The sequence below is a fragment of the Oryctolagus cuniculus genome, chromosome 11, assembly GCF_051225735.1.
Source record: "Oryctolagus cuniculus isolate XC-2025 breed Fujian yellow rabbit chromosome 11, ASM5122573v1, whole genome shotgun sequence".
Classification (NCBI taxonomy): Eukaryota; Metazoa; Chordata; class Mammalia; order Lagomorpha; family Leporidae; genus Oryctolagus; species Oryctolagus cuniculus.
Window position 1 is genome coordinate 11456934 of NC_142877.1, and position 20242 is coordinate 11477175.

Here is a 20242-nt window from a genome sequence, read left to right on the forward strand (position 1 = left end):
TTTACTTTTTAAAACTTTATTGATTTACCACCTGATCAAAGCATGGGATATTTTAACAGTATTATACATAATTTTTTACATAGAAAACTTTACATAGCATTTCATATTATATAATTCTGCTTATTCTTTCAAAAATGTTTACATCCGTTGGGCAGGGGATGCTTTTCATTAAATTACCAATATTAAATGCACTTAATCATTGTGTGTAGATTTAATCAAAGTAACTACTAACTTTTAGGCATTTGAAGGAGGTAAAACATACATTTTGCACATAAAGAAATATTTGATGCAAATATGCACATAAAATTTTGTAAAAATTAGAACACTGAGAAGAACTACACCTTCGACGAGTGTCCTTCTTGAAGAGCAAGGATTCCCAGGTAGATGCATCCTTTTATACATTCAGCTTTGGTTTCTTTGTTCCCCGAATTGCAAACTGCTGACAGCAAAACCCCAGGACTTTGTGCGAGGTCGTTGTCTCCCTTAACACAGACCCTAACACACCCGAGAGCTGCAGGATGCGGGCCCAGCTCCTGCTGAAACAGGTGTCTGTCTGCAAACCAAGAGGAGACTTCTGAATGAGACGGTCGCGCTTGCATTTGTAGCAGACTCCTTTAACCACCGGAAAGACTACTAAACGTTTCGCCATCTCCATAAAAGAACAAAAGAAGTTTTAATTTTTTTTTATTTTGTACAAAAGTCACATGTCAGAGGAAAGTGCTGTGTTTCCAGATCCTATCATACGATTTTCATAACGCCTGCGTTCTTTGGTTGTACGTGGGGAGAGCAGGGGAAAGGCGCATGTTAGGAATGAGCTTTCCCGCGCACTGTGGGTTAAGATGGCGAAGCTGGTGGTTTCCTAACAGTGAGGACGCAGACTTGAAGCAGCAGGATTGCAACGAAAACCCTTAGACACCTGGAGCGCAGAACCAACACCAAGAGCTTTCCGAGGCAGAGATCAGACCTTGGTAAACGCCGCGCTGCCCTTCATGAGCCAGGCGAGCGGCATCCAGGCCCACGCTCGCTGTGCAGCCAATGCGTCCGCATCACACGTGCTCGCCGTGACGAAGCAGGACAGAATCACACCGACAAAAGAGTCACAGCTGCTTGGCTTATTACGGGAGGCGACGTCCCCCGCTGGCCACTGGCGAGAAAAATGAGTTTACGTCCAGTTTTTACAGAGTCCACTGCTGGTACAATTCGCATGCCTCACTCAGAAAATGAAATCTTCTGAACGACAGAAAGAAATCCAAGCCTGAATGTTTCGGGAAGTGACAAAATGCACCGATGCGTATCTCACCCTGCCGGAGGCGTCAGAGACGCTGGGAAAACGCGGGTCAGGAGAATTCCAGCTGAAACCTGGGGAGGAGGGCGCAGGGACGCGGCGTGGGCAGGGCGGACGTCAGCGCAGACCGTTCATGCCTCCAGTCCAGGTGTCGGTGCAGGCGTCTGGCCTGGGGAGGCTGCGGCAAGCTGTGAAAGCCACCAGGGGCCCTGGGACACGTGGTGCCAGCCTCGCTCAGTCACATCCCCCAGCGTCCCCTCCTGCGAACCCACACGGCTCCCTTTCTCCACTGTAGGTCAAGGACGGAAAACCTGAAACCTGCTCTTGTTTCTCTTTGGTAAAAAAATGAAAACACTTTTTGGGAAAGAACCGAGTAGACAAGAATACTGCCGGCTACATCCAGCCACTTCTCGAGGCTGCTCAAAATAAAATGAGACAAGAACTTGGGAAATGGGTCTCTTGGTGAGCAAAAGCACCGGAAAGCCTCCTCCAGAACGCAAGAGAGATCTGATCGGACAGCCAGGCTCCCAGATGACGAACGTCCAAGCACCAGCGTCGACAGCAAACAGCCCGGTTTCCAAGGCTATGGGAGGGCGTGGGCAGCAGACTGGACATCGATCGTGCTGGGAACACTTCCCCAGCGCTCACGTGTGCTCTAGGTGAGCAGTGGATGAGGGCAGACGGTGAGGTGAGTGTTCTCTTTCTCCTAGATGTGGACTGAATCAAATGCGCAGGCTTGGGCCGCGCGTGCGTCTTGCCCGCATGTATGCGAGCTGCACTGGCACCCGGTTCTGCTGCAGCTCAGGGTATTGCTCCAACATGAACGTAAGAAAGACCCGAGAATCCAACCTTGCCCAAAAATTCAGCTCCTAGGTGCAAATGAACGCGAGTGCTGAGCGTGGGCCCTCCCCACTGCTGCCCCAGGACAGCCCTGGCTCCACCCACGCCTCCTGGCTGAGGGGGTTCACGCACAGTGACGCTAACCGTCAGTACACGCACTCTGCAGAGGTAAAAATAAAAAGGTTTACTCAAAGACACGTCAAGTCTGGGTGAGTCACTACTTCACTTTCATTCCTGTTGCATCTACTCGCCCTTGGAGCGTGCTCAAGGACACTGCTCGGGATTCGAACCCCCATCCACAGGTACTCACTCGGAGGAAGGCTCACCACCTTCCTTCCACTGCCGGCTTCTCCTACGGACTTTTTCTCCTCAAGTCACTAAGACAGCGAGAGCCGTGAGGCACTACATTATTTTTTAACCTTGCAAGCTCTTTAATTGCACTAAGTTAATGACTAAATTCTAAATTCTGTCTTCAATCAAATCTTCAGTAATGTCTTTGTCAAACACTTTGTAAAAATCACTCAGACGGGAACAAAGCACAAAAACGACCCTTCTTTTTGCTCCCTCCCCCAGACTAACTCGGGCTGACTCCTGACAGACACTCAGACTTCTCTTACACACTCAGACACAAACAGCCCAGCCCATGGGAGGCGGCGGATAGCCGTGACAAGAAACTTTATTAACACTCTCTAACAGTCACGAACTGTACAGCTATGGTCACTGTTTTCCAGGAGAGTGACTTCCTCCAACAAACACTGGCGGCCGAGGACGGGAGCCTGCTAGGAAATGGCGGCCTGTGCGGGCACAGATCTGACAGATCCGTCGGTGACGTGGGGCGGCAGAGCGGAGTGCGGCTCCCCACCTGAGAGCCGGGGACGTGGACGAGGCCAGCGCAGAGGTCATCCTTATCCAGGCCGTCCTGAGAGCCGAGGAGATGCTGCCTCCTGGGTTCCGTGGGACCTTTCACACGATGCGCCCGTCTGACACGGCCTGATGAGTGTTCCGCCGAGCTGCGGCAGTGGACCGCGGGGGCCAGGGCTACCACGCTGGGGACAGTGTGGCTGGCACCCGTGGTGGCTCTTCTGGAATCCATATCTTATACACAACACCTATCCGTAGGAAGAACTTCCGCAGCACTGCTCGCAGCTCGGGGATCAGGTCAAACTGCATAATTTCACACAAGTAGGGATAGTACCTCGAAGCGTGTGCTTTGAACTTGAGACGGGAAAGAAAGAGAGACAAAGTCAGTCATGCGACAGCCTCTTTTTACAGCAGTTTTTCAAAAGTACTCATCTCACCCTGGAACTTCTTAAAATGCCCCCCCCCCCTTTAAGATTCATTTATTTATCTGAAAGGCAGAGTAAGAGAGAGGCAAATGCAGAGAGGATCTGAGGATCTTCCATCCGCTGGTTCACTCCCCAAATGGCCGCAACAGCTGGACCTGGGCCAACCCAAAGCTAGGATCCAGGTAAGCTTCTTCCAGGTCTCCAGGTGGGTGCAGGGGCCCGAAGACTTGGGCCATCCTCCACTGCTTTCCCAGGCCACAGCAGAGAGCTGGATTGGAAGTGGAGCAGCTGGGACTTGAACTGGTGCCCATATGGGATGCCGGCACTACTGGTGGCAATTTTACCTGCTACACCACAGCACTGGCCCCCTAATCTATTTTTAACAAAATAAGTTAAATCTAATTAAAAGACACTTCACTTTGCAAGATTTTTGCAGCGACTTTCTAATCACAAGAAAAGGCACTTGGGGCCAGCACCTGCAGTGCCAGTATCCTATATGCGCATTCATTTATTTTCAAGTAAATAAATATTATAAAAAAAAGTATATTAGGATAGGGGCTGGCGCTGTGGCACAGAAGGTTAAGCCTCCACCTGCAGTGCTGGCATCCCATATGGGCGCCAGTTTAAGTCCCAGCTGTTCCAGTTCTGATCCGGCTCCCTGCTAACGCTCCTGGGAAAGCAGCGGAAGGTGGCCGAAGTCCTTGGGCCCCTGCACTCAACTGGAAGACCCAGATGACTCCTGGCTCCTGGCTTCAGCCTGGCCCAGTCTCAGCCCCAGCCGTTGGCGGCCATTTGGGGAGTGAACCAGCAGGTAGAAGATGTCTCTGTCTCTCTGTATCTCTGCCTTTCAGCTAAATAAATCTTAAAAAAAGTTTTCTTAAATAAAATATATTTAAAAAGAGATATTAGGAGAGCATTTCTACCAAAAGTAACTGCTCCTTCCTCTTAAAGATCTGAGAGGCAGAGACAGGCAGTGAGCAAACTCCCACTCAGGGAGTTCATTCCCGAGATGCTGCAACAGCCGGGCTGGGGCTGGGGCTGGAACCAGGAGCTCCCACGTCGGGGGCGGGAACCCACTACTTGAGGCAGCACAGCTGCGTCTCACGGTCTGCAGGACGCTGGATTCAGGAGCCAGAGATGGGACTCAAATCCAAGTACTCTGATGTGCGACTTGGACATCTTCACTGCTCGGCCAGATGCCCACCCAGCCCTTGCATTTCCTAAGTTCCCAGGTCTACGCCGGTGGTTCCCAGCCCTCTCCTCCTGCACTGAGCCACCGCCCCGTTCCCAGCAGCAGCACGCGTGTTTAAACGCCAGCCTTCCTCAGCTGAGGTTCCTCCACAGAAAAAGGCACCCGCGGCTCGAGTGAATGAGCTTCTCTCCAAAGAACCCGGATGGGCCTGTTAGGCAACCACCTTGGAGAACCAAGGGGAAGGTGGAAAGCCGATCCTACCTTTTCGTCATTTATCTTGAGGGTTTTGGTTAGAAGCAGCAACAGGAGACTTGTCCAGGCCTCCCGATGACTTTCAGAATTCACGGTGATGAAATAGGCGAGAGCGTCACCGCACACCCTGAAGGGCCGAGAGCAGGTGCGTTAGCACCCACGGTCAGGGCGCCACCCAGCCCCTCAGCGAGTGTCCACTCAGCACCGCCTGGGCACGTCACCGCGCCTCAGCTCCTCCAGCCATAAAAGGGACGCACAATCGTACCAAACTTAAGGGGCTGTGCGGAAGGCGAAACGAAGTGAGGATGCTGATGGACAGATTCGCTCTGGCCTGGCCAGGCCCCGCTCGCAGCACACCAAGAACTACTGTCCACACTCATGTAACTCCTTTCTCACCTCTCAAAATCCAATGGCTTTTAACATGCTATGCTAAAATTCTGACAGCTGGGCATCTCCTTTAGAAATGTGCCACTGAGCTATCCCCTTTGATGAACTCTCTTTTGACTTGTTTGTCATATATTCTCATTGTAATATGACAACCAGACACACAAAAAATTATAAAGGAGAAAAGCATAATCCCATCACCCTAAAGAATATACGACAATACTTTGGCTTATTTCCTTCTAGGTCTTTTTTCTATTCTTAAAAACTATTGCTGAAATTGGCCAGAAAATATAATTTTGCTTTTTTTAAATGGGGGTAAAACTTAGTCTTAGGAAAATTAATTTTTCAACTTCATTTTTAATGGCTATAGCTATACCAGCATAGGCTGGACCACAATTTACTCATTCCACAGTTGAGCTGTTTATAAACTTTTCTATTGCAAGTTTGCACTGAATATTTCACTAGAAATCCTGCTATTTCTACGTTTTCTGAAGCTGATTCTGTAAGAGTGGAACTGCTGTCAAACACAAGGAACATGTTAGGGCTCATGGTGTGTGCTACAGACCGGTCGCTGTACACCCCCCACCAGCCCTGCAGGAGGGCGTGTGTCTGGTGTCTGACCAGCGCCGTGTGTTACAGTTTTTAAGTCTTTGGAGTAGAAGGTGGCTCAGACCCGGCATCGTGCCGATGTCCAGCAAGTTGGGAAGCTGGGTGAGAGTGCCCTGCTTCTCTGTCTGGGGCTGCTCCCTGCTGTCCCTGCGTCCCCGTTCGAGCAGTTCTCATTAATCGACCTTAAGCCTTCTTACGTTAGAAGTCGTTGCTGTATTTCTTCCCAGGAATCCCGGCGGTTCTCATCCACATACATCCGAAACAGGATCCTCAAACAACAGGCCAGGCTGCTGGTTTCTTGTTTTAGAAGATTGGGTTTAGACTTGCCCTTAAAACCTAGAGATCAGACAGTCATACGAACAGTGCAGAGCTCTGGCTGCTTTAGGAAATCCTGAAACATGGCTCAGCTGAGCGTCAGACAGAGGCAGTCTCCATCATCCTCTGCACTGGAGACGTTCACGCCACCTCTGGAATTTGCTCATTGGCTGGGGAGCCATTACTTCCGTCTTCTCAAATTAACAGCTCTTGAATTCTAGCACTTTTCTTTGCAAGATTTATTTATTTTTTTAAAATAGGCAGAGTGACAGAGAGAGGGAAAGACAGGGAGAGATCTCCTATCTACTGGTTCACTTCCCAAATGCCCACAACAGCTAGGACTGGGCCGGGGCGGCAGGTACCCAAACACTTGGGCTATTCCCTGCTGCCTTCCCAGGCACATCAGCAGGAAGCTGGCTCAGAAGCAGAGTTGCTGGGACTCAAACTAGCACTCTGATTTTGGGTATGGGCAAAACCAAATGGTGGCCCAGCCGCTGGGCCGCAACACCTGGCCCACAAGCACTTCTCTAAGTGGCAAGATATTTTTTCCCCATAAAGCTCATGTAAGAACACAGTTTCGAAAAACAAAGGAGTACCATTCAGCCACACAGGATGCAAATCATTCTCAAGCTAAATCTTATTATAGGCAAAGGATATAAAACATCTGAATATTTTAAAGCAATGGAGAAAAATGATGCTTTGGGGGTAAAAATGGGCATTTTGGGAGAAAAGTTAAAGCAATGATATCAACACAATAGTTATATAAAAAGGGGCTGGTGTTGTGCAGCACATTAAGTGGCCAACCCATCCTAGAGAGCCAGTCCAAGTCCTGGCTGCTCCGCTTCTGATCCAGCTCCCTGCTAATGTGCCTTGGAAGGCGGCAGATGATAGCCCAAGTGTATGGGGCCAAGTGCTTGGGCCCCTGCACCCAAGTGGGAGACCCAGATGGCGCTCCTGGCTTCAGCACGGCCCAGACCTGGCTGCTGTGGCCATTTGGAGAGTGAATCAGTGGATGGAAGATGTCTTTCTCTGTCACCCTGTTAAATACATAAATAAATCTTTCTTAAAAAGTTAGAGAAAAGTACACCTTTTGTGCATCATCCAAAATAACAAAAAATCTCCACCCCACCCCAGATAAAATATATTTACTGCTGCAATTTAGGTATTTATTTTTGGAGGCAGGAGAGAAAACCCCTTAAATCTCAGGAAACGAATACTTTCTGTTCCTCCTAGACTATCACGCCTTTTTAGATATTTTACTGCCGAATTTCCTGACTTGCTCTGAGAAGCTACCAAGTGTCAGGCAGTATATCTGGTACGAGGATGAAATGTACCAGCATCAGGCAGGAAAATACCAGGGAAGTTATTCCAGACACATTTAGAACATCAGGAGTTTCCAAAGGCCTTCACGTTTCAAGTCGGTGACCACGTGGCCACCTGGTCTACCCGCTGGGTGGCCATACCTGCTCGCCACAGGACGGTCCGCTGCTCGTAATTGGAGTTGAAAGCCTTCGAGAAGGAATGGGACTCCTGCAAGCAGTCCAGCAGCTTGAAGAGGTGCTGGGAGGACATGTACTTGTACATGCCCTGGTCCTCCGTCTCTATGTGGATGTCAGCGTCCAGCGTGTCTTGCTAGAGGACAGAGCACAGAGCACAGAGTGGAGAGGATGGACTGGTTTTGGGCACCCTGATAGCAGGCAAAGGCAGACCTGTCCCCACGAAACACAGCGCACTACTCGCCGTCTTCAACTACACCCACCCAGGGCCTGCTCTCCAGCTGGGTACGCTAGCCAACTCGGCTGTGTTGTGTGAATGCGAGTTATGCGTCTCCACTCATTTCACTAAAGGGCTGCATTCATTTTGTCCAGGATTGAAAAAGGAGAAAAAAACCACAATGCAATGTATGTGACAAAGGTGTGAGCACGTTAACTGGAAGGTGCAAACCGGCAGCAAGGCCTGCGTGCGTCATGGACCTCAGTCAGGTAATTACTGAGCTGAAGCTCAACGACTGAAAACAAACCTGTAGCACCTGTGGAATGCTGGGAAACGCTACTGCACGCACTGCCCCACGTCTGGGACCTGCTTAGGGACCTTGTATTCCTTGAGACTTTCAGGGGTGGCCCATCCACATCAGAGCCGGAGGCCGCAACAGGCCACAGCGCCCAGTGCTTTCCCTGTGATTCTACAGTCACTGCGGCCTTCCCAAAACCCCTGCTCACTTCCTGGCACAAACCGACAGGCTAACCCTAAAACCCACGCAGAAGCACGCATGACACAGAGGCGGGGACTCAGGCTCTCCCTAGACAGCTGCAGCCATCAGGACAGGCACCCAGGGGCTTCAAAGCATTCGCAGGAAGACAGGAGCTTAATCTGGTACAAAGTATCTGAAACCCACAGCTAGGTTTTTCATGGTCCGCAGGGTCCATGACGTCCCTGAAGGCCCCTTGTGTACTCATGGAGAGTCTGGAAAGAGCCCTTAGATTCGCGGTCAAGGGATTTCCAACACAGGCTCAGCAAAACTCACGGGGGAAACGGACTTCACAGCAAGTGTGCTGGGAAGATGGCATCACACGCACGGGAAAGACACCGGGTTCCCCACCCCCGCCTTAGACAGGAACAGACTAAGGGGCGGGCAAAAGAATGGATCAAACACCTAAAAGTAAGAGCCACAATTATCAAACAAAAAGCCAGGCCTAAATCTACGTGACTCTGAATCAGGCAATGTTTTCTTAGACTTGACACTCAAGTACAAATGACTACAGAACAACAGGTGGGGGCCGGTGCTGTGACACAGCTGGGCACGGGTACTAGTCCCGGCTGCTCCGCTTCTGATCCAGCTCCCTGCTAATGCACCTAGGAAAGCATTGGAGAATGGCCCAAGTGCTTGGGCCCCTGCACCCATGTAGAAGCCCCGGAAGAAGCTCCTGGCTCCTGGCTTTAGCCTGGTCCATCCCTGGTCACTTGGTTGTTGCGACTATTTGGGGAGGGAACCAGAGGGTGGAAGATTTCTCTTCCGTCTCTCCCTCTCTGTAACTCTGACCTTCAAACAAACAAATAAATCTTAAAAACAAAACATAACAAAACAAAAAGAACATAGGTAACTTGGACTTCATCAAAATTTAGAACTTTTGGGGCAGGTGCTGTAGTGTAGTGGGTTTAGCTGCTGCCTTTGATACCAGCATCCCCTATGAGCACTGGTTCCAGTTCCAGCTAATCCACCTGGGAAGGCAGAAGATGGCCCAAGTGCTCGGGTCCTTGCCACCCACATGGGAGATCTGGATGGCATTCCTGGCTGCTGGCTTTGGCCTGGCCCAGCCCCGCCCCAGCTGCTGCAGCCATCTGGAATGTAAACCAGCTGACAGAAGATAGCTTTCTCTTTCTCTCTGTAACTCTGCCTTCCAAGTAAACAAAATAAATCTTTAATGGGCCAGTGCTTTGGCATAGTGGGTAAAGCTACCACTTGCAATGCCAGCATCCCACATGGGTGTTAGTTTGTGCTTTGGCTGGTCCATTTTGCAATCCAGCTTCCTGCTAATGATGTAGGAAAAGCAATGGAAGACGGCCCAAGTGTTTGGGCCCCTGCCACCCATGTGGGAAACCTGAATGAAGCTCCTGGCTCCCGCCTGCCCCAGCCCTGGCTGTTACGGTCATCTGGAAAGTGAACCACTGGACTGAAGGACTCTAACTCAGACTTTCAAATAAATAAAATAAATCTTAAAAAAAAAAATTAGAACTTTTGGGCTTCAAAAGACAGCACCAATAATCCCAAAAGGCAACACACAAAATGAGAGATAACAGGTCCAAAGTCATATATCGGATATGAAATTATATATGTAGAATAAATAAAAAGGTTAAACAATAAAAAAATCCACAATTTAAAAACAGGCAAAGGATTTGAGTAGTCATTTCCAAAGACACACAAATGACCAATATATACAAAAGATGCTTAATATCATTAGTCACTAGAGACATGCAAATGAAAACCACAATGAGATGCCACTTCACATCCATGATGATGGCTGTAATTTAAAAAGGACAGTGCTGGCCGCTGGTGAGATGTGACACTTCACACACTGCTGCTGGAATACACGGCTGTGCCACCACTGTGGGAATCAGGCTGGCAACCTCTCAGGAAGGGGAATGTCCAGTTACTCCCTGTACACACCCAGGAGACATACGGCCACATAAGGAGTTATATCCAAGTGTTCACAGCAGCATTACTCATCACGACGGAACTAATCTAAACCTCCACCAACAGATGACTGGGTACAAAGTGTAGTACAAGCTGAGCATCCCTTATCCAAAATGCTTGGGACCACACGTGTTTTGGATTTTCGAACGTTTGCATACATACAATGAGATCCGTTGGGGATGGGGCCCAGGTCTACACAAGCGATCCCCCTGTGTTTCATCTATGCCTTACACTCACAACCTGCAGGTGAAGTACACAGCGTGCAGCAGAGTGTACCCACACCCTGCCCATAACTATCACGTGAGGTCGAGAGGAACGTTCCACTGTGGCGTCTCGTCAGTGCTCAGGACATTTTAGGTTTCAGAGCCCAGATTCAGACTTTCCGGACTAGGTCTGCTCCACACCTCCACCCATACAGTGGAAGGTTAGTTGGCTACACATAAAAAGAAGGAAGTGCTGCCACATGCACTAACCTGGGGGAGTCTGGAAAGCGGACACACAAGGTCACACATTTTGTGAGTCCATTTATACGAAATACCGAGAACAGGCAAATCCACAGGGACAAAAAGCAGATTAGTGGCCGCCTGGGCCAGAAGGCGGGGGAGTGGGCACGCCCAGCTCATGGTTTCCTGCATGTCCTCTACAGTGATAAAGATATTCCCCAATCAGACAGGGGCGACGCAGGCACAAGCCCACAATCTGTGAAACCACTGAGTGCACACACAGAGAAGTGGCCGCCTTCGAGCGGGATCTGGCCCCTGCTGTTCAGCAGTGATGAGACGACTGACAGTAGCAGCTAGTATTTAAAAAAATGGGCAATTTCCTACATGAAGAAAACTCTGGTTCTGGCTCTCCTTGAGAAACTGGAACCACCACCAGCGCTGGGCCCGAGAGCTCCGACTGGCTGCAGGCCCCACCCGTCGGCCGCCCTCATTCCAGTGGGTCTGCTAGGCCCCCGAGGCCTTCAGTTTGTAACCCATGGTGTAAGCCAACTGTCCAAGTTCTGGACACTCAGGTGTCTGTTTTCAAGAATCTTTATTATACACAAACACAAAAGTGAATTTTCTGAAGGAAAAACTAGGATCTTTAGAGAGATTTCCCCTCTCAGTTGTTTGTGTTACAACACACGCCAGCTGTGGGAACGGCAGCACATTTCAGGAAGCACCCTGGTGGGGGCGGAGTCTGAAATGCGGGAACAAGGACAGAAGCCCGACTCTCCTGTCTGCTCTGCCTGTTTCCGAGGGCTAACTCCCACTGTGGCCACCGATTCAGCATCCCTGTCTGCAGGTCTGGGAAGTCACGGACACGACAGGCCTGGGAAAGCCAGTCCCAGCCGGCTCCAGCAGGCCACTGACGCGGAGCCACTCCCTGCGGGCAAGGGTGCCCACGGTGAGGCCTTGTCGTACCTGGGCAGCAACCATGTGCTCGGCGTCTTCCTTTTTGCTCGTGGCAGGGTAGAACACGATGTTGTCGATGGTCTGGATCAGCTCCAGCTGGACCACACACTTGATGAGGAGGCTGGCAAACAGCTTCTGATCTGCATTAGACGACAGAGATGAACCCTGACGATGACTCAGCTGATGCTGCCGAGTAAACAGTCACCCACTCTACTACGTGCCAGGCAGGCCTGACACCGTGGCACAGCCATGAGCGGACTGGACTCACACCCCTGCTCCAGGCATGAACAGAGACAGTCAGGCGAGGACCAGGAGAGACTGGGGGGAAGCTGAGTTTAAGTATGCAGGTCAGGGAAGGTCTCTGCAGATGTGCTAAGCAAAGACGTCAAAAAAGACGAAGGAATCTCCCACGCAGGTCCTGTGTCCTCCAGCGGGTTTCTCTGCCACCTGTGGGCTGCTCCTACAGGTCAGCTCTGCACCCCCTACCCCCAGGAGCAGGCAGGTCCTCGGGGCAGCAGCCCCTGAAGAGGCTAGCATCTCAGTGTGGGGGTGGGGGGAGCGGCTCTTCGTGGTTCTTAGTTTATGGACCACTTTCCATCATCCCCAGAGGCAGCCGCTGCCTTCTGCATTTCCTACTTTGCAGCTCGTAAGAGTAAATGTTTCCCCTTTAGGGCTGAGTAACCTCGGGCGCGTTCCCAGTTCTGAGCTTCTCTGTGGCTGACTCCGTCTCCATCCCCGCGGGCTCAGAGGTGGCCCTGGTCAAGCACTTGGTAACACTGCTGGTTAATATGACTGCAGCCAAAGCACAGACTCCTGCCCTGGCTTCCCGCTGATGTGCACCTGCAGAGGCAGCAGGTGACGGCTCCAGTGCTGTGTCCCCGCCACCCACACGAGAAACTGGAATGAAGTTCCCAGGTCCAGGCTCTGGCCTGGCCCAGTCCCAGCTGTTGCGGGTATTTAGAGGAATGAACCAGTGGATGGAGATCCCCATCTACCGTTCCTTCAAATACATTAAAAAAAAAAAAAAAAAAAAGTAGAGTCCCTGTGCCACTTCTGATTCCAGCTCCCTGCTAATGCTCAGCATGGCATGGGAGGCAGCAGATGAAGGTTTAAGTACTTGGGCCCCTGCTACTCATGGGAGACCCAGATGGAGTTCCAGACTCCTGGGTTTGGCCTGGCTAAGTTCCAACCATTACAAACATTTGGGAACTGAATTAGTGGATTGGAGAGCTGTCTCCATCTCTCTTTAAAAAAAAAAAAAATTGTTTATTTGAAAGGCTGAGTTACAAAGAGAGGAGAGAGACAGAGAAAGGTCTTCCATCTACTGTTTCACTCCCCAAATGGCCCCAGTGGCCAAGGCTTAGCCAGGCCAAAGCCAGGAGCTAGGACTCTACTGAATCTTCCATATGGGTGTCAGGGGCCCAGATACTTGGGCCATCTTCCACTGCTTTCCCAGTTACATTAACAGGCAGCTGGCTCGGAAGCGTAGAAGCCAGGACATATGAACTGGCGCTCATACGCGATGACTGCATCATGGGTGGTGGCTTAACTTTCTGGGCCACAGCTCCACACTGTGTCTCTGCCTTTCACGTAAAATGGAAAATAAAACTTTTTAAAAACTGGCATTTAAGACTTCCTGATTTTATAATTGTGAATTGGGCCCCTGCACCTGTGTGAGAGACCCGGAAGAAGCTCCTGGCTCCTGGCTTTGGATCAGCCCAGCTCTGGCCATTGCAGCCCTTTGGGACGTGAACCAGCGGATGAAAGACCTCTCTGTCTCTCCCTCTGTCTGTGATTCTTCCTCTCAAATAAATAAATCTTTAAATAGTGAATAAAAGATAATGGTCACATATATTGCTTTTATTCAATGTGCTGCTTAAGAAGTTCAATTTATTTAAATAAAAGATTTATTTATAAGAGTTACAGAGAGAAAAAGGAGAGACAGAGATCTTTCATCTGCTGGCTTACTCCCCAGATGCCTGCAACAGCCAAAGCTGGGCCAGGCTGAAGCCAGGAGCTTCATTCAGGTCCCCCATGTGGGTGGCAGGGGCCCCAGCACTTGACCCATCATCTACTGCTTTTTCTAGACCATTAGCAGGGAGCTGAATCAGAAGTGGAGCAGCCAGGACGTGAACTGGCACCCATATAGGATGCCAGTGTCACAGGTGGCCACTTTGGGCCACTATGCCACAACCCTGGCCCTAAGAAGTTCAATGTTGACACCTGCAGCATGGCATCTTGAAGACAGGGTGGGACTGCTATGAAGACACACAACTTTAAAAAGACCAGAATAATGCTTTAAACGTGCCCATTCCTCAGTCTGCCAAAAATGTGCCTGAACCCCAACTCCACTACCCACTAGCAAGTCCCTTCATTTATCCAAGCCCCGGGTTGGTCACATGTACAACAACACTCTTCACAGGCTCGTGCTGGGGTTCAGTAAGCTCACACCCATGAAACACAGTGCGGTGCCTGGCACAAATGATTGACAGGCACTCAAACACACGGAAAGCGACATTAACAGACAAACTGGTGAAAGTAATTTGAAACCTGTATCTAGTGAAAGGATTTCTAATCCTTCAGCAGCTCCTCCAATCAGCAAGACAAAGCACCCAGAGACAGCACAGCATGAGCGAGGATTACCAACAGGGAGTTCATGGAAAAGAACACAGAAGTGCTTCTTAAACATATGAAAAACAGCTCCGTTTCACTCACAGCAAAGCACAAATCGCAGTTCCTTTAAAGACATCAAATTCCATTTAGGTGCTGCCAAAGAACATGTAAACAGGCACAACCTCAACAGATGGCAATCTGCAAATACGTTCTTTTTTTCCCCCCTTCTTTAAAATTTATTTATTTATTTGAAAGGCACAAATACACAGAGAGAGAGAGAGAAAAAAGAGGGAGATAATCCATCAGCTGGTTCACTCCCCAAATGGCCACAATGGCCAGGGCCAGGCCAGGCTGAAGCCAGGAGCTAGGAGGTTCATCTGAGTCTCCCACATGAGTGCAGAGGCCCAGGCCCTTGGGCCATGTCCCGCTGCTTTCCTAGGAGTATTGGCAGGGAGCTGGGTCAGAAGTGGAGCAGCTGGGACTCAAACCAGCATCCATATGGGATGCTGGCACTGCTGGCAGCAGCTTAACCTGCTACGCCACAGTGCTGGCCCCTGCAAATATGTCCAACTGGCAAGTGTATCTATCCATGGACCCTACGTGCTATTTCTAGGAATTTAATACACAGACTCACAAATGGCACATACTAAGATTAGAAGTCATACAGTAGGGGACCGATTAAACAGTAGTAAGTACATCTACATACTGGAACAAGAGATTATAGTATCAAACAATGTGAAAGTACTTTATGAATTGATGCTGAGTGACCTCTAATATGCGTTAAATGAGAAAAGAATAATGCATAGCTTATGCATAAGTAGTGACTGTATAAATAGGAGAGGAGAGTTCCCAGGTGTAGGTGCACGTATGTGAACGTCTGCAAAGGCATTTCCGCTTGGATCTGCTGGCACGTGGATTAAATCCGTGGAAAGGCACACGAGAAACCAGTCCCTTCTGTTGCCAGAGGGAACTGAGGCCTGGGGCGGAAGAAAGTTCACTCTGGTTACTGGTTTGTGCTTTCTGAACACGTGAATGACATACACGTGTGCTCCCTGTTCAAAATGAATAAATAAAAAACAAATGTAAACAAAACAAAACAAAAACAAACAAAGTTGCCTTACTGGGGCTGGCATGGTGGTGCAGCAGGCAAAGCCGGCCTGTAGTGCCAGCTTCCCATGTGGGTGCTGGTTTGAGTCCTGGCCGTTCAAGTATGATCCAGCTCCCTGCTGAGGCCTGGGAAAGCACTGCAAGACGGCCCAAGTCCTGGGCCCCTGCACCCACGTGGGAGACCTGGAAGAAGCTCTGGGCTCCTGACTCTGGCCTGACCCAGCCCTGGCTATTGCAGCCATTTGGGGAGGGAACCAGTGGATGGAAGATCTCTTTCTCTCTCTCTCTCTCTCTCTGTAATTTTGACCTTCAAATAAATCATCTTAAAAAAGAAAAATTAAAAAAGACACGTGGCCTTACTTGCATATGGTCTACCCTTCCAGCTGTCGTCGGTGGGGTTGGAGAGCTGGCTCTGGCCTCTCTCGGAGGCATTTTTGTCTACACTGCTTACAGACTGGTGGTCCAGATCCACATCCTGAGAATAAACCAGAGAAAAACACAGAGCTCACTTGTCCTCATCAGGACTCTGTACCTGGGCAGAGACGTGCCTGTTTAACACTGCTGGCTCAGCTTGAATGTAAGTGCCTTGTTCAGTCTAAAGTAAAATCACACTGCACACTTTATATAGCCCTGGAGAGCTGGGGAATTTCAATATGTCCCACCCCCCACTAAAGTTTTACAATTTTCTATTCCAACTCAGGCAACATTTCTTTACATATTATGATTTATAAATGAATATGACAAATTTTTCATGAAATCAAGTTAAAAAATAAATCAGTAGTATAGTAGCTAGTTTTTGTTGTGACAGTAGAAGACAGGGCTAAAAATCAAAATGTTTAAATAATATGCTTCATTTTTGTTAAAATTTTTAGAACTTATTTGAGAGACACACAGAGACAAAGAGGAAGGAAGCTCTCCTCCGCTGGCTCACTCCACAAATGCCTGCGACTCTGCTCTCCCACGAGGGTGGCAGGGCCCCACTCTCCCGAGCCACTGCCTCCCCGATCTGCCTCAGCAAGAAGCTGGAGACAGGAGCGGAACGGGGTACTGAAGAACCAAAGTGACTCCATTTTAAAACAATTAAAAAAAGCAGCCTCCGTTTCCCATAGCAGACCCGGGTCCTTGTAAAAGCAGGCATTCAGGCATTCCGGAGATGTCAAAGCTTACCAGGGACAGCACAGTAGAGATTGCTAAACAAAGTAACTCCCTGCACCCAGAGCTCCCGTGCTGTATGTAACTCTTTTTTCCTGCTGATGTAGCCCTTTCTTTCCTTTAAAAACTCTCCCAAACAAAGACCAGGGCCTCACTCCTTCCTCCGCTGTGCCAGTTGATTGGATGGGGTCCCTGTGGCAGCTTGTACTCCTGAATAAACCTTGTTTTTGCAGTTCGGTGTGATTGAATTTCTGGGGGTCTCTGTAGGGATCTAACGATCTGGGCACAACATATTTTTTGGTGCCCAACAGTACCAAGCCCAGGCACTCTGATAGAGGCCTGGGAATCATAACTGCTAGGCCAAAATCCGACCTCAGCGCTTCAGTTTAAGTTGCTGTGCCTCCATTACCTTTTAAAATCTAACGGCCTCAGAATTACTTGGAAATAGAAATTAATAATTCACCCTCCTCTCACCAATTAAACCAAAGTATCTGTGAGACCTGAATTAGAATATTTGTATACAGTCCACATGGTACCTGTGAGACCTGAATTAGAATGTTGTACACGGCACACATGGTACCCGTGAGACCTGAATTAGAATGTTGTATACAGCACACATGGCACCCGTGAGACCTGAATTAGAATGTTGTATACGGCACACATGGTACCCGTGAGACCTGAATTAGAATGTTGTATACAGCACACATGGTACCCGTGAGACCTGAATTAGAATGTTGTACACGGCACACATGGTACCCGTGAGACCTGAATTCGAATGTTGTATACGGCACACATGGTACCCGTGAGACCTGAATTAGAATGTTGTATACAGCGGGCCGGCGCCGCGGCTCACTAGGCTAATCCTCCGCCTAGCGGCACTGGCACACCAGGTTCTAGTCCCGGTCGGGGCGCCGGATTCTGTCCCGGTTGCCCCTCTTCCAGGCCAGCCCTCTGCTGTGGCCAGGGAGTGCAGTGGAGGATGGCCCAGGTGCTTGGGCCCTGCACCCCATGGGAGACCAGGAAAAGCACCTGGCTCCTGGCTCCTGCCATCGGATCAGCGCGGTGTGCCGGCTGCAGCGCGCCGGCCGCGGCGGCCATTGGAGGGTGAACCAACGGCAAAGGAAGACCTTTCTCTCTGTCTCTCTCTCTCACTGTCCACTGTGCCTGTCAAAAAAAAAAAAAAAAAAAAAAAAAAGAATGTTGTATACGGCACACATGGTACCCGTGAGACCTGAATTCGAATGTTGTATACGGCACACATGGTACCCGTGAGACCTGAATTCGAATGTTGTACACGGCACACATGGTACCCGTGAGACCTGAATTCGAATGTTGTATACGGCACACATGGTACCCGTGAGACCTGAATTCGAATGTTTGTATACATAACATAAGGACTTCCCCTTCTCTGGAGAAGAGGACAGCACTATTTGCTCTGGAAAGCAACACACAGGAAGTCACACCCAAGCAGTAGTTATAGCAATGCCACCCTGGAACTGTCCTGAGAGCCTCACTAGAGACAATCAGTTCAAGAAACTATGGGGTGGGGGCCGGCACTGTGGCATGGTAGGCTTGGCCTCTACCTGTGGCACTGGCATCCCATAAGGGCACCGGTTCATGTCCCGGCTGCTCTTTCGGTCCAGGTTTCTGCTATGCTAAAGGCCTGGGAAAGCAGAAGATGGCCCAGGTGCTTGGGCCCCTGCACCCGCATGGGAGACCTAAAAGAAGCTCCTGGCACCTGGCTTCGGATCAGCCCAGCTCCATCTGTTGCAGCCATTTGGGGAATGAACTAGCGAATGGAAGACCTTTCTGTCTCTTGCTCTCTTTGTCTGTAACCTGACCTCTCAAATAAATAAATAAATAAAGTCTTTAAAAAAAAGAAAAGCAAAAGAAACTATAGGCATTGTTAAGCCTGTATCCCACATCAGAGCACCAGTTCGAGTCCCGGCTATTACCTTTCTGATCCAGCTTCCTGCTAAGGTGCCTGAGAAAGCAGCAGATGATGGCTCAAGTGCTTGGGTCCCTGCCACCTATATGGGAGACCCAGACGGATTTCCAGTTTCCTGGCTTCAGCCTGGCCCAGCCCTGGCTCTTGTGGTCATTTGGAGAGTGAACCAGCAAATGGGAGATACATCCTCTCTCAATCTCAATCAAACTGTCTCTCTCTCTCACTGTCTCTCTCTCTCTGGCTCTGCCTTTCAAATTAATTAATTAATTAAAAAAGATTGCAGGGGCAGGTGTGGTGGTGCAGCAGGTAAAGCTGCCACTGGAATGGTGGCAGTAGGTGCTGATAGTGTCCTGGCTGCACCATTTCGGATCCAGCTCCCAGCCAACGGCCTGGGGAAAGCAGCAAGTGTTCAGGCCCCCGTCACTCACTCGGGAGACCTGGATGAAGCTCCTGGCTTCTAGTTTTGGCCTGCCCAGGCCTGGCTGTTTTAGCCATCTGGAGAATGAACCAGTGGAAGGAAGATCTCTCTCTCTCTGTCCCTTTGTGACTTTAAAAACATATTTTAAAAATAATTAAAAAAAAAGTACAATACTGTGTAGCCACTGAAAAGGCTGTCTCAATGACTGGTCAAAGCCTTGGAACAACACTCAGAGTGTTGCTAACACAGTATGTGCCAAGTGAGCCCTCATTCATGTGTGTGTGGATCCACTAGGGGAGTGCAGTCACACAGCAAAACCTAGAAATGCAAACGACGCTTTACCGGTGAGGTGACTTATTTTTCTTAATCGTTCCTCGTGCTTTACAAAACCTACATTAATGAACACAGATTACTTTAGATCTACACCTTTTTCACTCACTTCCCACCAAATAAGGACAAGCAGTACAGACTGATTCGTCTTTCACGCAGATACGAGGAGAGAGGAAAGACAACAGAAAAGCCAGCCCTACCCAGTGTCTCTCTGATGAGTCGTCCTCCATTCCCGCAGGCCTCCAGGTCAGCAAACTGAAGGGAACGGAGAGAAGGGACAAGCGTCAGTGTCGAGGGCAGCCTGCTGGGTGTGGAGCGAGCTGCGCGGCTCAGACACTTACACGTGTGGGATGGTTGTCTGGAAGATGTCCAGCATGCAGCTGCAGGTCTCATCCCACACGGCGGGGCTGAACTTCTCTCCGTTGGAGATCACCAAGTTTTCTAAGCAATTTGTACCAGACCGAGCCAACTGTTCATTATCTGCGAAATCAGGCAGTGCCCATCAGGAAGCCTCCAGGGCTGCTGGATGCTAACAGGTCCCAGAAGCTTTATGCTGTGAGGCCTCCCCCGCCCCCACACACCGTGGGTTTGCAGACTTCTAGTTAAGGGGACAATGCTACAAAAACAGTGCTAAAACCTTTACAGCTGAAGAATTACTGTTCACAGTTCTATTGCCAGGAATGGAAGGAGGTCAGTGTTTCGCTACTTTAATCAAGTGGCTCATACATGAGAAACCGTAAAAGGACAGGGAAAATACTAGAACAGTTTAGTCAAAGACTACGTTTCGAATTTTTGCATCCAAACAGTAGTGACTGTAGTCATTTTTAAACTGCGTAATTTTTTGACAAACTTAATTAAACTTAGCCTAGCCCCAAGCCAACATTATTCACGGAATCCAGTCTGATTTCCTGACACAGTAAAA

General features: G+C 49.5%; 1 protein-coding gene across 5 annotated transcripts in view; it reads right to left on the reverse strand.

Annotated features, from left to right (window-relative positions):
- The window catches only part of ARFGEF2 (ARF guanine nucleotide exchange factor 2), a 116311-nt gene continuing 96069 nt past the window's right edge, over nt 1-20242 (reverse strand). For 2 of the 5 annotated variants that reach the window (XM_051844941.3, XM_051844943.3), the window contains 9 exons: nt 19662-19800; nt 19521-19575; nt 15833-15947; nt 14303-14341; nt 11762-11892; nt 7627-7795; nt 6046-6184; nt 4865-4982; nt 1-3340 (listed from right to left, as the gene is read on the reverse strand). In XM_051844941.3, the coding sequence (XP_051700901.2) occupies nt 3164-3340; nt 4865-4982; nt 6046-6184; nt 7627-7795; nt 11762-11892; nt 14303-14341; nt 15833-15947; nt 19521-19575; nt 19662-19800 (1082 nt within the window). In that variant the 3' untranslated portion in view covers nt 1-3163. Of the gene's footprint in view, nt 3341-4864; nt 4983-6045; nt 6185-7626; nt 7796-11761; nt 11893-14302; nt 14342-15832; nt 15948-19520; nt 19576-19661; nt 19801-20242 lie in introns of those variants that run through there. The other 3 variants (XR_016215797.1, XR_016215798.1, XM_051844942.3) reach the window with 2 other exon arrangements.